The sequence below is a fragment of the Pyxicephalus adspersus genome, chromosome 12 (assembly GCF_032062135.1).
Source record: "Pyxicephalus adspersus chromosome 12, UCB_Pads_2.0, whole genome shotgun sequence".
Lineage (NCBI taxonomy): Eukaryota > Metazoa > Chordata > Amphibia > Anura > Pyxicephalidae > Pyxicephalus > Pyxicephalus adspersus.
In genome coordinates this window covers 49,216,667-49,233,904 of record NC_092869.1, presented here as the reverse complement: position 1 = coordinate 49,233,904, position 17,238 = coordinate 49,216,667, and the positions used below count along the sequence as shown (strand labels likewise).

At 40.9% G+C, this 17,238-nt stretch overlaps 1 protein-coding gene across 1 annotated transcript in view; it reads right to left on the bottom strand.

The window, feature by feature from the left end:
- DDHD1 (DDHD domain containing 1) overlaps positions 1–17,238 on the bottom strand; it is a 54,914-nt gene that overhangs the window by 12,775 nt on the left and 24,901 nt on the right. Inside the window, exons 7-10 of the mRNA XM_072428501.1 lie at positions 11,961–12,134; positions 9,203–9,295; positions 5,582–5,710; positions 761–908 (exon numbers count right to left, since the gene is read on the bottom strand). Of these exons, the coding sequence (XP_072284602.1) occupies positions 761–908; positions 5,582–5,710; positions 9,203–9,295; positions 11,961–12,134 (544 nt within the window). The remainder of the gene's footprint in view (positions 1–760; positions 909–5,581; positions 5,711–9,202; positions 9,296–11,960; positions 12,135–17,238) is intronic.

The following is a 17,238-nucleotide window of genomic DNA, read 5'->3' as shown; positions in this document are numbered from 1 at the left end:
TATATATATATATATATATATATATATATATATATAGATAAGACTTTTTTTCTGACTATACCCAACCTTCCCCCTTTCATCCATTGGCTTCCACAGCTTAGTACTTACCCAAATCCAGTTTAGGCATTGATTACATTCCTTTGCTGATCAGCGGATTGCGCAGTACAGTCCTATTGATTTCTATAAGCTGTTTCCCAACAAGGCAAATGAGGAGTCTCATGGAAGTCAATGTGGCTGTACTGCACAGGCAGCAGAGTATGGAGAAAATGTAAACAATTGCTTAACCCAATATCAGGAACCCAGTAAGTATTGAACCGAGAGAGATGGAGTTAGGTTGGGTCAGTTCGGAAGGAAGAGAGAAAAAAAGGAGAGACAGGCTATACACAATTGGAGGTTTTAAAAATACATTAATTGCCAATGGAATTTGTTTAAACTGACCTATAGCTGATAACGGTCTTGCTGCAATGGATAAATAGCTAAAAATAAGTTTATCTTCCTTAGTGGAAATGCTGCCCATGATGCTCTGTCTAGTGTTGGCTGTTTGTCTGAACCTCTAGGCAGTGGGTTACAAACTTTTCTTAAGTAGAGATAAGCCTTTATGAACTGGGATGACTTCTCCAAGGAAGGAATTATGTTAAGCGTCTTTCTTCTTGTAGGGATGATTCCATTCACTTTCTTCAGCAATGACCACACAGGAAGCAATGGGAAATATTTTCAATAATGCACAGCACCAAAACTCATTTCAGGATAAAACACTTACATAGCGGTGTTCTTGATGATTCTGCCTTGGTCCATTTTCTGCCCAATACCATGGACAACAAAAACAATGTGACTTGTATCTACAGGCTTATCCTCATATGTGGCTTCTTCAACGTACCCTCTGTGTAGTCTGGTGCCGCTACTCGAGGCTACAAAACAAATACATTGTCAGGTTGCAGAAGAATGCACTTTAGGCATGTTTCTCACCAGTAACATCCTCCCTTATGTGGACAGCCAAAACCTTGAGCCTACTAATGGATGCCACCATCTTGGATGTGATGTTGGCAGCCCAAAGCTGTCCTTCAGGTGAAACTCTGTAGCCCTCCTATTCGTTCTTTCCTCAGCATGTACATAAAAGGTTATTGTAGGCAGTGTTCTCCTCGGAAAAATTTACAGCCGGGTGGTAAAAAAAAAAAATTGGCGGGGCAAAACACAGCAAATTTAGTGCTCCCAGTTATCCACAGGTATCCAGTAACCTCTATCAGTGTTCTACCTACCCCCTTTACTTTGTTCCAACTTTTTAACGCCTGGCTTGTTAAAATGTCAAATTTTTTAAATTTTTTTGTATTATACCCAAACTGTTCAGTGCTGTGTATTTTAATCCAACTGCCAAGTGTTCCATGTTTTAATAGCATTTGGCCTCTTAGGTAAAGCGTTTGGCCTCTTAGCGCTAAATCTAGGTAAAGCAAAACTTTTGTGAAAAAAATTCACTTGATCTGTCCAACGGTGCATAGCAAGTCCCACACTTGCCCAACTTCCCTCTTCTTTCCGATGCTCACCGTTCCATCCAGCGCTGATCTCATTGGGCATACATGAGATTGAGCACTTATTTTACATTATAGGAAAGCCCCTGATGACACATTATGTGACACAAATACCCCAGAAGGCTGCAGATATACCGTCTAGTCTTTACCACCATGGCAGTAAAGATGGAAGGAGAGGGGTCTTCTCCCCAAAAAATATAAAAGGAAAAAACAAAACATTTTTCTATTCTAAAAAAAGAGGAAAGTCACCCTTTGTAATTTTAAAATGTGATAGCAGATGGGGCAGTACAGTCAGCGTCACCCACGCTATATTCTATGGACCAAAAAAAAACTGCCTGTGAAATTTATCTGCCTGCAGTGTGATCCCTGTGTGTGTTCAAATCTTCAGATCGCCTACATTGTTGGTTGTAATGATAACATTTTTAGGGTACACAGGGGACCCTTATAGCTACTAATAACCAACATTATTTAATTAAAGAATTTCAAGATATGGGGATCATGAGTTTAAAAACTTATAGAAATGGAACACCTGGGTTGCTGTTTCATAAGAAAGAGCACCTAGGAGCCCAAAATTGAAAATGCAAATTAGGGACCCCCAGGGGCCACCTACATAGCAAGGAGCATTGGGGTGGGGCTCCTACATTTTTTACCTACCTTTCACCAAACTATAATTGTAAAACTATGCCACACTTTCTGATTCTGTTCTTTGAACCCCAATTTATCTGGAATGGGGAGGTGCAGGAAAATGAAAATGTAGGTGCAAGTGGGGAACAGATGTATAAACCCCTAAAATTTCATTAGCATGGCATCATTTATATTATTAAACAGCGCTGTACAATAAATAGGGAACATAAAAAACTGCCGATCAAACTGTCTGCTTCCCTACCTTGAACCCTATTTTTTCTAGAACAGAGAGGTGTAGGAAAACAAAGTAAGAGGTGCAAGTAGGGTATACATGCACTAACACCCCCCAAATTTTCATCACCATGGCATCATTACAACATAAAAAACTCTGCCCATTAAAACACGTTGCCCAGTTACACATGAATGTACCCTACCAGTACCTGAACCCTAATTTTGTTTTAATAAGCAGAGTTTTTTTAATGTTGTAAAGATGCCATAGTGATAGAATTAAATAAATAATTAGGGGGTGTTAGCCACAGACGTTCCTCACACATTTTAAGTCTTGTATCCGAGCGTGTGATGAGGTTATGAGTGAGGAAGTCATTAGTAGATCATTGGAGGGGCGAAGAGAGCGGCTGGGGGAGTATTCTTTTTTCCAGGTCCGAAAGGTAAGTGGGACAAAAACTGTGGAGGGATTTAAAGGCAAAGCACAGGAGATGAATTTGATTCTAAGGTGAAATGAAAGCCAATAAAGAGAACTACAAAGAGATGTAGCGGAAGAGGAGCGGAGGGAAGGATGGATGAGTCTGGCTGCAGCATTCATAATAGATTGTAGGACAGGTAGGGGGATTATCAAGATGTTGCGTAGGTGAAAGTGACCGGACCTGGAAATGTTCTGAATATGGGGGGTAATTAGAAGGGAGAAAAAAAAAGTGACACCAAGACAAACGTGCCTGAGGGGAGGGCTGAATAACAGTGTTATAACAGTTAGATATATGTCAGGAAGAGATTATGAGTTTAGTTTTTTCTAGGTTGAGTTTCAGAAATCTGTCAGACATCTATAATGATATGGCCTTATCCAGGACTGAGGGAGACAGGTCAGGGGTGGACAGATAGATCTGAGTGTCATCAGCATACAGATGTAAGCCAAAGGAGGATATGAGACTACCGAGAGAGGAGGTGTACAGAGAAAAGAGAACCGGTCCAAGGACTGACCCTTCATGTCTGATTTTGCCAATTTTATAGGTGGCTATGTCTTGGGCAGAGAAGGTTGTTGTGGAGGGTTAGGTGTGGGGTTTAGGAGGAAGTCAATTGTTATAGGTTGCGTGGGTTGGAAGCTTGAGAGGAAATGACTGCAGAGAAATACATTTGTTTGGTGACAGTGAGTCCATGAAGTCAGCGCTGAGGACAGATTTCCTCCACTTGCGCTCAGCTGCACGAACAATCTTTTGTACCTGTGTGATTGATGTGCCAGGGTTGGGGGTTACAGGGCATATGGGGATTTCAGCTTTATCCGGATATGTGAATTTAGAGAGGGTGGGTGTTAAGGACATAGGGCAGTTTGAGAATAGGTTGTGGTCAAGGTTACGGATAGCTCTCTGCCATTTACCAGGTTTGGGATGTGGCAAGGGAGGGCAAGGGTTTGATAGGTTGAAGGTGATAAGGTTGTGATCAGAAAGAGGAAATGGTGAGTTGCCAAGGTGGCTGAGGTTGAAGAGTTTGGAAAATACCGGGTCTAAAGTGTGTCCGGCTATGTGTGTGGGGCCATTGATGTTCTGTGTGAGTCCAAAGGAGGAGGTAATGGAGAGCAGTTTGGCTGAGGAAAGATAGCTGGGCTCATCCATTGCAACAATAATGTCAGCGAGGATGAGGGAGGGCAGGTCATGGGAAAGAATGTGTGGGAGCCAAGCGGCAAAGTTATCCAAAAATTGTGAAAAGGTGCAGGAGCACAGACAGAGAAAGCAGTGAAGGAGCAGACAGACAATGAGTTAACAGACTGGGGAGGAGAGGGAATAGAGCCAGCAAAGTGCAGGGTGAATAATACATTTTAACAGATAATTGAGAACCATATGAGTACAATAAACAAAGTGGCAAATGGTCCATGTGAGCCGGTTCTGTAATGTGGGTTGTAGTGAGGCGTATAAGCATGTTGAGTTCCAGGAGTGGGATTTGATGATTCAGTCACAGAGACGGCTTGATAAAATAGCCGTTCAGAATGGCAGAAGTAGAGGTGTGTTAGAGTCAGGTGGATGAATCCAAAGTTAGGAGTCCAAAGCAAGAAATGGGAGTTGCACAGTATAATTGTATGTCCAATTCATCGCACTTACAATTTGACACTTAGATTTGGGCACTTAGATTCACGTCACTATGACGTGAAAAGCACAGACAGGGCTAGCCCATCCTTGAAGAGAAAAGGGGGCTGTGCCAGAGAACTGACCTTTCCTGGTGAAATTAAACTTTCTAGCAAGTCCAAAGGCTTTTAAATAAAAATCTTTTAAATAGGAACTAAAATTCTGATTCTAAGATACAGAAATCAGGAAGTAGGGACAGGCAATGTCCCTTCTCAGGATTTTCCCCACAAATTTTTTTTAAAAAAATGGAACAACCTCAGGTGGGTGGTATTCCCTGTATGGTGACCAAACTTTTCAGTAACCACTCAAACACAAGCGGGTGGTTACTAAAAGTGGCAGGTGATGCGCCTGGCTAGAAGGGGCCGAGGAGAACACTGCTCCTGCAATAATCCATCCTCAGCTTTGTTTGCCAGGATACAATTCAAGCTTCCTCTGCACCTGCCAAAAATGAATGTACAGGTTATGCCATCCCAGCCAGGCCAATCAAGATGGTCAAATATCGTCCAGTGGAAGAGAAGAAAGAAGAATATGGCTGCACCCCATGTGGGAACAAGAACAGGTACTATTGGTTTAGTTCCATATTTTCTAGAATGGGATATCCATGCGGATAAGTATTTAGGACATTTTCCATGCTTTTTATCTTACTGAAGTTGGTAACAAGGCCCAGAAATACAGGGAAACGACTAGTCACTTGTCTATGGCTGACTGATCCCCATGCCTCGTTCTGCTCTGTCTGGAGATGGACAAACTCCTAGGTGATGATTAAGATAGCAAATAAAATGTCACAGAGGTTTTGCCCTAATTTATCTATAAACAGGAAAATAAAATGTTGCTACACTGAAGTTTTTAAGAAACCTTGCACTGGGCATTCCCACAACTTATATGCAGCTTGTTATACATATATAAAATTATATTTAAATATATAACTATAAAGAGACAGAGAAGTTACATAAAAAAGGTTATTGTATAACACAGCCGCATATCACAATTCTTTTATATATTCCCCCTTCCTCCAGCTGTTATTTGAAAGGTTATTATGTACATCTTCTGTGGAGTTCATTATTCCAGGATCAGGCAGCTTACCCTTGGAGAACCCCAGCTTCTGGGTGACAGTTCGTGCTATTTTGGAAGTAGTGGCATCGCTGTAGAGGTAGACCTCGTCCACACTGTGCCAGTCCACGTGACTGCGGCTCAGCTTCAGGCTGTGTGTAGCTGAAATGACAGAGGATGAGTCAGAGAACAGAAGGTTCATCATACAGAGGGGTTTGCAGCTCCAAAATGGCTGGACAGCCGAAGGTCAGCAGCTTTGTGCAGCTGGGAGCTACAAGGCCTGAAATAGCAAGGCAAGCTGGGTCACCAAACCCATTAGGTCTAAAAAAGGGTTTTTAAAGGGAAAGTATAATTTTTTTGACCAATTATATAAATTTCATAGATTTCTACTTTGAACTTGCAAAACACTTTTGTGAATTCAAAAGCTCAAAAAAGTTGTCCATCTTGCGAAAAAATAAATAATTAAAAAAAAATCATAAATTGAGTAGTCAAATAATTATAGTTGTAAATGTTTAAATAAAAAATATAAATATACTTTCTCTCCAAACACCGCCACCTACAGGCTGCACCCATGTATTGCAGTTTATAATCAAATAAACTACCGGTAACTATTCTGCAATGCTGCTGCCATATTAAACCCTTAGCAGACATGAAATGTGCAACGTAGGTACCAGCAGTAATGGGCTTATAGGCATTAACTAGAACTGGGGATTAACCCACTGCTGTCCTAAAAAAAAAAAAAAGAACCATTATCCCGGTTTCTGCATCAAAAGAAAAAGGATAATGTGATGTGCAACCCAGGAATGTGGATTTAATGTATATTTTACACATCTGCAACAAGGATTTAAAAGTTTTGGAAATAGAAGCTACTTTTTTTTTTTTGGGGGGGGGGGGGGGGGGGGGTACATGAAAAAAGAGCTTAGGTTATAGAAGCATTTATGCAAGATTTGGAATCATTGGAAATTATAGCTGTCCATGCTTACTCAATACATATTTATACTGACCCATGCTTTGATATCTAATTTTACCTTGTCCCCTTCTACCATTTTGGCTATAATAATGCATAAAGTGAAGGGGTAGGTGGTGCTGAGGGGGGGGGGGGTTTCCCTTCCTTTTAAGTAAATACCCCTCAACTTGGTTTGGAAGTGAACAATCTACATTCGCAGTCAATCAGTTGGACTTCATCTACAAGCACTGTAGGTTATTTAACATTTGATAGTTCCTGACCTTCCACACCATCTCCCAACACCTGAATGTGCATATCATCACTAAATAACAGGCTCCTACAGGTGACAACAATGTGAACCAGTAGACGGTGGGTCTGATTTATCAAAGCTCAAAGAGAGGACAACATAGACTATCATAGGAGAAACTGAGTGATCCAGCAAACCTGGAAGGGATCTGGACCAGGATTGAAAGCATTTGCCCAATAGCAGCAAATATTTAAAAGAAATCCATTCCATGCTTGCTGGATTACTCAGGTTCTCCCAAGATATTCTGAAGACAAATACTCCCCTAGCCGCTCTCTTCGCTCCACCAATGACCTACTAATGACTTCCTCACTCATAACCCCATCACACGCACGGATACAAGACTTCTCTAGAGCTGCCCCGACTCTCTGGAATGGTCTCCTCGTCCTATTCAGCTTGCTCCTATTTTCTGAACATTTAAAAGAGCCCTCAAAACCCAACGCTTCCCCGTCACCTACCCGTCTTCTTCTGTCTCCTAGACCCTCACTACTCCCCACCATTCCATATCCCCCGCCTATTGTGTGATACTTCCCCCACCTCCTAGATTGTAAGCTCTTCAGGGCAGGGTTCTATCCTCCTGTGTCACTGTCTGTATATGTCTGTCATTTGCACCTCCTATCTAATGTACAGCGCTGCGTAATATGTTGGTGCTATATAAATACTGTTTATTAATCTTTTTATCCTGGAGAGCTTTAATAAATCAGGCCCAGTGTGTCAAGATAACTGTGAGGCAATGGGTGTCCTATGACTTCTGACGCTGCACATGTACCAGACAAAATAAATAAAATTTAAAAAAAAAAGAAATAAGGATACTTCTTTTTCAAGCAATATTGCATAAAGATAATTTTGGATGTAATTACTAGAACCTTGAATATACCTGCTGGTGAAATTCTGGAAAAATTGGGCATCACCTATCATTATGTTCTATTTCACAGATAGCAGGTCATATTGGACTATCCTGTGTGTAAAAGTACAGGAAACAAGCAGCCATGGATCAGAGCTTTTACGGCTGGAAGTGTACAGTCCACCTATTTTCTACTAATTAGAGCAGCTAGCGATATTATAGGAAAAGCAGGTCTTATTCAGCTAAAGTGGCCATGGTTGGGTAACAGGTAAGGGCACAATATCAGTTTGTGGTGGGAGAGACAAACGTGACTAACCTAACTGAAGCATTTGCATTCTTCAAACTAAAAAACGTCCATTATTAAAGAAAGAACAACTTTTTGCTATGTAAAAATATCAAATGGCGTTGCTAGTAGTAAATGCTTACACAGCCCATTCTATGTTGTGGGCACCCGCTTCCTCCTTCCCAGCTGCACCTACTCTCCATTCTTCAAGTACCGGGCATTTTTCTTGTTCTAACACTTAGCAAATCAGCGGGAGAGTGAAGTTATGAGGAGTACGTGCGAATGGGAAGGAGATTAAAGTAAACCTGGTTTTGCTTAAAAATGACTCTGTTGCCAACTCAACAAAATATTGACTGAAGCATGTAGAATAAGATAAATGCTCACAGGTGGTAGGTTGAAGCTCTTGCACAGCTTTGAGTATTGCTGCTTTCTTTGGGTGCCACTCCTACCAACCCCCAAATGATTCCGCTATGCCCTGTAAGGGGTTGGCAGAGTGAACTAGAGTGGCCAGCAGGGGACGCACTGACACCCCTGAAGGTGTCTAATAGCAACGTCCCCTGAACTCTGGAAGGGCACAACAGGGTTGCTTTTAAGGAGATCTGAACCCAAAAACAAAAATTTTACAAAATTGCAGTGCCAGTACTTGGATGTGGCATTTTTTAGGCAAAGAACATCAGTCAGTATTTTTCCCAGAATTACCCTGGGTGATGAGAAGCTGTAGGCGGGTGGCAGCCCATGTATTGTGATCCAGTCATTCAGTAATCACCCAAAACTGGCCAGGTGGTTACTGAAAAGTGCTGGGAGGTGCGCCCAGCTAAACATTGCTAGGGAGAACCAAGTACTTGTTGATCTCCTGTAAACTACAGTTTTCTCACATGTATGTAATGCAGATAGGAAGAAGGACGTCAGCCTAGAGTGGCAACACTGCTGATCCGTAGATATTATATTGTGGCCACCCTTGGATAGGAAATGTAATACTATCTGAGCACATCTATGGATATGTAATCTGGTATAAATTACATTTATTTTTGGGTTCAGATATGGTTTAAATCATGTAGAATATGATGCTCCCAACAATACCCAAATAAAATGAAAAGTGACCCAGAGAGCGCCAGGCCTAGAACTAAATAGCAGGAGATGAGTGCCATTTCGGCAGCATAAGCCGGGAGATCCAACGCGGCCTCTGGCACAATCTAGATCTATACAGCAGCAGTATGTGAAAAGACATTTCATTAGCATCTAACAAAAGTATCTACGAGGCGTCTAGGTTACCGTACCTTCGTAACGCCTTCTTTTGGCGCATGGGGCGCCTGTGCTTTCGTTAAATCCTCGCCAACTGAACAGGAAAGGGAGGGAGAAGGGAGGGACAACTAGCAAAGTGAAGAGAGGAAACTTTACTCGTCTCGGGACGGAGAACTTCCACAGTCACAAAATTAGCAGGGTCAGAACACAGCAACAGAAATCATTATAATACACAGAATGTCTTTACACCCACTGGAACAACATTAAATAATTCAACCATTTTCTCATTGCAATTATTAGTACTGATTCCAGAAAATTACTAGGTTTTGATCAGTAAAAAAAATGGTAACAAATCAACGTTTGAAGGTGAGGACAAACAAGAGGAACCAATTACATTTAAACTAAATTCTTTCTGGCACATGATTTAAATAGGTTAAAAGATTTTACATGAATTTATTTTGCTGGAAAACCTACAAACACCAATGGTCCAGTATAGGACTAACCATGCCAATATGTTCAGGCAAAGCCGATGATTGGCTGACTTTACCCTATCCCCAAAACAGTCCAGGCGAAGGCCATGTGACCATTGTCTCGGAGAAAAACTCCAACTCTTGGGCAAAGTTGGCAGCATCTTTAGTAAATGTTTTTCCTGATATGGTGAATGCCAACCAAATAATTAGTTTTACTTTAATGCCGAATTCTAAAGCTAGACAATACAATCTAGGGGCCCATCTAGAACCATCCATGTTTCCATTGATGACACAGAAAAAGACAAGGGGAGAAAATAATTACAAAATTATAATAGGATAATTTCATATGACTGGAATTTTCTAAGCCAAGGCAAAAGGCTTCAACATATTAGGCACCACATGTAAAAAATTACGGCTCCTGGGATTGACCCAGCCTTGAACTACAGAAGAATGATGGCAGATAATGACAAAGTCTGTCCACTCTGATGAGTTTACTTATTAAGGATTTTGTCTAAAGAGAGATCCGTGTTTTATGTTTCCATATTGATCACTACCATATTGGAATTTAAAAGGGACAGTCCAACCAACCAAAGCTGAGAAATGTTTGGGGTGGTAAAATATAAGCCAACCAATACCTGCCAGGGAATTCAGGGGTGAGACCGACGTTGCCCCATGTCCATCTATAGCAACCGGTATTTAAAAAGCAGCTTTTGAAGTCACTCAGACTCTTAAGTTAAGGGCAGGGAATGCAAAATGTATCAATATTCTAATAAAATTATTAGATTAAAACCTTTCTATATTATACAACTACCACTGAGTCTTTGTGGAAAATAATGTACATATCTACATCCAAGGTCTACATGTTATGTCAAGCTTTTAGGAACCAAGACAACCCAAGATCAGTTTCTTATTGAACTGGGAAGTCCATTAATGAAGTGCCCAACGTTCTACCCAACCTCAGCTTCACCCATTGGCCAGAGAGTTCATCCAATAGTAACAGAAAGGTTCTCAGCCTGGTCTGTTACTAAGTGAATGGGGCTTTACTTGGACTGTAGCCATTAACACCTAAATTAGGAGACCACAAGGGAGGCAATGCATTTATATAATCACCCCTGATATAGGGAGCTAGAACAACATTCATACTTTTATACGTCATAGATCTGGGTAGACTGGCCCTTGAAGCAGCATTCCTTACATTCATTCTGGTGTATGATTCATAGAGGAGGGTTAACAAAAAAAAAAACAGCATTCTGTTATAATTTAACGTGAACCCAACCTGGTCTAAAAATTCCAAAAGGTAAGATCAGAGAAAAATGCAGAACTTCTAGTTTCCCGCAAGAGCTGGGGTTAGTCTTCAAATTGATGCTTATGTTCTTATGAAGGGACTTGGATCCTAAATCCAGACTGTATATAGAAGCCTTGAACTTTGCAAAGTTGGAATTAAATCCTAACCCTAATGAAAAGCCCCATCATTCACCCATTACCCCTGGCAAAGTAGTAGAATTGCTCTACTGTGCAAATAATTTTCTGGCATTTATTAGGTGAAGGTCAATTTTAGAAGAGATCGGGTTTAATAGGATATGGAAAGGTCCTGTATATTACCTGGTCTCATGACTCAAAGTAGCTGCACAGGGACCAATCTAAATGTAATATTTGAATGGGCCATATGCTGCTACGCTTTGGCACCATAACTTTAGGCACTTTTATACCAGCTGTAGCTAATTTTAAACATGATCAACAATTGCTGTCATCAAGCAGAAATGATTGTCACAGAAAGAACTGGGCTGAAACCAAACATTTCATATATATATATATATATATATATATATATATATCTCATATACATTAACTAGGGTTCACAAATGAATAATAAAAGCAATATAGACTAATCGCATAATGACTAAGGGCAAATCAAATTATTTTGACAAAAATTTGGCAGAACTATTTGCTGACATAAGTACACCATTTTTCTTTCAATCAGAGCAGTTTAAATTGACTCCGCTATGGAGCTCAGTAATTTTTTTAATAGGATTATGTACATACAGAAGCTGGGAGATTATTAGTATGGGGAAAAGCCCATGGCAAAAGGAGCAAGTTTTTCTTTAGACAATAAACATGTTTTGGGACTGGGAGAACACACAAACTTCATGCAGATTTTGGCTACATTTCAATGGATGGGTTTCAAAGTGTGCATATCTGACAACATTACAAACTAGGTGCTACTTTCCTTTAGGACATCATATTATTCTGTACAGAATGTAACATTTCAGCCAAGTTGTTTCTGATACCATAAACAAAGAATGATGGGGGAATTGTATCTCACCATCCTTGTGGTCAATGGGCTTTGCCACCTCCAGGTCAAAGTTGTCCTGCATCCGATGACCCCTGAAGCACTTCAGATGTTCCTGCTCAATCAAGTTACTCTCGTCTTCATCAAGGGGCTGCCAAGTGCCATCAATAAACCACTGACCTCGCATTACGGGGATCTTGTCTGCTTCTGCAAGAGAAAAAAAAACCTTAATAAAAAAAAACAAAAACTGTCACAAGGATTCCAAAAAAAATATAGAGCTAGTATTTTTATATACATTTAATGACATATTAAAGTGGATGGTATGGTATAAGTATGGTATTGGGAAGGACGATTAAAGGCAATGTCTCTTCTGCAATAACTATTCTTTCCTGCCCGATTAATCTCTCTGTCAAACTTCTCTGTGCTGTGGGTAAGCAGTTTACCATTGGTTGCAGGCAGGATATCTGGCACATTCACCCGGCAAGTGCCCAGACTGAATGATCCCCTGCACAGTTATGGATCGGAATGGAAGAAAAGAAGGAAATGGATAGTGACACCTGCCACAGGTAAGAATACGCTGGGTTTAGTTCTGCTTTATTGATTACAGAGCGGCAATATTTTATGTTCTAAAGATATTGTTTTTCAAAAATTCTTCTGGTGAGCCCACTAGAGCGGACCTGCGTTTATATGGAGCTGTTCAATGCAGCTTTTATTGTCCTACAAAGGCCAAAGATCATAAAATAAGACTAATAAAATAAACTTGACGAGCTAAACAAAAGTCCTCAAGCTAAACTATTTTGAAAGGCAAATTGGAAAACCCGTCTACTGCAGATCAATTTCACAATCTACGTGGTAGGAAAATAAGACCGGGGTGGGGAGGGATTGATGTCGATGGTGTAACTCTACTCGGGATCTAAAGAAAAGCCCTAGCACAACCCACATACATGAATCAAGCATTCCAGACCACAGCTTTTTCTACCTGCTAAAGGGTTTCACACAGAACATTCACACAGAACATTCACACACACCCATGAATAGTGCCAGGAAGATTAAGGTGAAAATTAAAAAAAACCTGCTGTCCAACATTTATGGAACTCTCCAAATTTCAATGGAGTTTTGCCAGCTACACACTGTGGGCAAACTTCATGAATGGGTTAGTGCATAGGAGAACATGGGAAGCAACATTTTCTCTGTTTAAACAAGCTCAGCTATACGGCATATAGGGTCACCCCGAGTCAGAATCATCACCTATGTCCTTTGTGCAGTAAGCAGGCCGGAAGCAAATAGGTGAAATATTGTAAGACCATTTCCTAAATGACTACAGAAGCACATTCCCTATCTTTGTGTGCAGTGCTGCAGATGTGTAAATTACAATCCACACTTAAGGAGTTACAAATCTGATAGAAACATACAGTACACAATCATGTTGTGCATTTTACTACTGCAGGCCTAGAACAAAAATGTTGCCAAGAACTTTATATAGAGGAAACAAAAGTGTACAAGGGGTAGTATATTAATCAAATAAAACTCCAACTGTTAATACAAGGAGAAATTTTAGTGACTAATACTTTGTTCTAAGTACAGTCATGTGAAAACATGTGTACACCCCATGGTAACCGATTAGGAAATATCAGATCAGCACTGGCACTGGAGAAAATAAAGTAAAAATACAGGGAAAAGATCTATAGAAATAATGGTGTAGTGCAGTAAAAGCAAGTACACCCCTGGCTCCAGAATCTGGAATTGTCCATTTTTATTATTATTATTAAACAGGATTTATATAGCGCCAAACATATTACACAGAGTTGTACATTAGGCTGTACAATTTGGTGCAATCCCTAACTGCATGCACTTTGGTACCAACTGTGGTAAGTTACTCGCAAAACCTGCAAAAAAAAAAAAAAAAAAATGTGGGGATGGAGAACTCTTTTAGCATCAGTCAGCTTTTAGGCTGAATTTAATGGACTGGTCAGACAATACCGGTCATTTGAAATATAAAATACTTGTAGGTTGTACTCCCTTGCTGGACTAACAGGCATCAATAAGCTTCGTTCTGAGGGCCTAATAGGACGACACTCCATCCATATCTGAACACTAGACAATCCCTCCAGCAGAAGGAGCCACCTAATACCCAATCCTAACTGAATAAAGTGTTGGAAGATGAGTGACTTTTTACACACGAGACATCCAAATAATTGTTTAATTTAGATTACTAAATGTATGCTTCATTTGTTTAGGCTACAACACTATGATCACCTTATATAAATGGTCCATATAGAGAATTATCTTTACGATTATTCACTTTATAATCGTTACTAAGCACAAGGAGGTGCTTTTTAGCTTCTGGAAGAAAAGAAGTTTAATCTCCAGATAAACAACCAGGGTCTAAAGGGTTTTTTTGCCTTCCTCTGGATCAGATGTGTTTATTTGCCTTTTATCTGGAATAGGTTTATTTCCCTTGTGGTTGGACTTGATGGACTTTTTTCAACCTGTTTATGTACCGGTAACCCCAAATGAAATTTGCCCCTTTGGATTGATGGAGCACAAAGTGCTCCAATACTTCCGTATGATTAAACCCATGATCTCCAACCTGTCCTGACTTCTCTGACCTGAAATCTGTGCATCAGTCTGGCAACACTCAGCCAACAGAGGATTGTGAGGATTTCCCTGCTACTGGAAGAAATTGGGAGACTGCAAAGCAATGCAGGGAGCGTGCATACCCACAACAGACTTTGAAACTAAAGCCCAATGAATGAGGGACCTAAACATATAAAACATTTATACCATCAGTTGTTCTCCACAAAGACTGACATTTCCTGCAGATGCCCTGTAAGTGTACATGAGATGTGTTTGCTTCAGCTAGAATTGTGGGGGAAAGTTGGACATTTTGTCAGGATTTTGTTGCTGTGTGTTGTCACTGTGGGGATTCCACCTCTGTTTGTCTTGGTGACCACTATCACAAAGACAGCAATATGAAAACCAAAAATGTTAAAGCTTGCATGAGAGACGAGGGAAGTCTTTCACCTTTAAAATTCAGATCTTTAATTGAGACCAGGCAGGCCTTTATTGCAGAAAGAGACAGACGAAGTCCCTTCTGCAATAAGCAATCTCACCTGCCTGACCGCTCCTTTCATCTGTCAAATTTAATGAGCTAGGCCCGGCATTTACCGGCTTCTCATGTGGGTGCTGGGACTGAATGAACCCCCGTGCAGGTAACTTCATCGCAGCTCAGCCAATCAAGATGGCTGAAAACTGGAACGAGGAAGAACAAAGAGCAAGGAAGGAGATAGCAGCACCCATAACAGGACAGGGACAGGTGAATAATACCTGGGTTTAGTTCCGGCACCTGCCGTGCTCAATATCAGGGGGTTTCTGCCAATGATGAAACGACTTTCTGGGTTTGTACATCAGCCTTGTCCATTATGAGGGGTTTCCACAATCTCTGCGCCAAGTTCCTAAGTTTGCACACTTACTGTGCCCATCCTGAGGGACTCAAAACATTCCGAGTACCTGTCTGCACACCTGCAGCACCCCCATGATTGAAGGGTTTATACTTGCTGTGGAGAGTTTGCAGTTCTGGTGATTGGAGCAGGCACTGGGGAAGTATTAACTGTGCTATTTTACAAGTTACAGCACTGATAAAAATATTCACAACAGAACTGCTTTCAACTGAACCTAAAATCTTAAGAACTTACTTTAAACTTGAAGTTTGTGTTAAACAGCATTTAGCAATGTGCAGCTGCTGGCTGAAACACAGGAAATAGGAGCACAAATTCCCGATCACGTGAGCCAAACCTGACATTTGATCACATGACCTTGAGGCACCAACGTCAGCAGTCAACTTTTACTAACAAACTAAACTTTTACTTATAGACTAAAGACTCCGATATCAGCACCACCTGTGCATGGCTTCTGTAGCATGTGGTCATGTGACCAGCAATCTGCTTGGCATGGAGACTCCTTACTTTGGGGATACCATCCCCCTCAACTACCTAAACTTAACCTAAATTTTGACTTTAGGTCAACTTTAAGCTTTGACTTTGCTCTCTTCTAAATATAACCGGAAAGAGGCAAAGATGATCCATGAGTTTGGTAACCGCTGCGGCTTTTCTATGAAAATCCCACGTGAAAGCCATTTATACCAGCAGCAAACATAATCCTATGATAAGAGGATACAGAGATGATTCTATGTTAAGAAAGCAGAGCTTAGCACACCGTGTGGTAAGTATACAATTGCATGCGAAGCAAGCGGTGTAAATATTTAAACTGCCCTGGAACACAGGCCTATATATAAAGCATGAGAGTGGTCAACGGATCCGGGGCTGAAGAGATAAACGCTTCAGAGGCTGAATCGGCCCAGAGGTTGGCCAATGCTGGGCATAGCCGGACTCTCAGCTACGCCTCAGTGCCCTATCCAATCCTCAATTCCTCCCATGACAAAGCCTAGCAAGGAACATTTCACTGATAACCAGTCAGTGTAGCCTAAAACAACCAATCATGTTGTCTATAATATTCTTTAGCATGCCCTGGAGGAGCAACACAAGGGCTCTATTCATTAAGGGTTAAAATTTGTAACATTTCTCCTGTTAGTGGAGGTAAGTCATACAACTTACTCTTCCTTTTCAATATGTTCTGCGCTGTCCATGGTCTTGATGGATGGGTGGGTCAGTGTTAAAAGAGCAAATCAAATATATTTCTTTTATTTTTAGGGTAAAGAGTGTAAAATGTTTATCCTGCAACATGTGAGGAGCATTGCTGGACTTTATGGAGATCTCAAACTTTTCCTGTAGAAGTTCAGTTTGGCTTTTTAAAAACGCTGGTTTACCAAAAAGATCATTGACAAGATCTATATTCCAATTAATATATATTGCTTTAGAAAAGGTGAGTGGAAAATAATCAACGCTTTCTAAAATGTAAAATAATTGATTAGAATTGCTTTTTGTTACCTTGTTGACAAAAACCCCTCCTTCACTGAAACAAATATCCCCAATAAAATTCACCAACCCCTAAAATTTCAGGTGACAACTGTAATATTTTATTCCCCTCACCACTTTCTGTTCTGCTGAAAACAAGATTAGAAAGTTAGAGTGAACAGCCCTAAGAGACAGACTTAACTTAAAACACGACAGGTGGTCTCTTTCTAGCAGTCCAGCAAAGAGGACCCCCCCCCCCAGCCTTGCACCTGTGGTCCAGCAAAAAGGAGCCCCCCCCAGCCTTGCACCTGTGGTCCAGCAAAAAGGAGCCCCCCCCAGCCTTGCACCTGTGGTCCAGCAAAAAGGAGCCCCCCCAGCCTTGCACCTGTGGTCCAGCA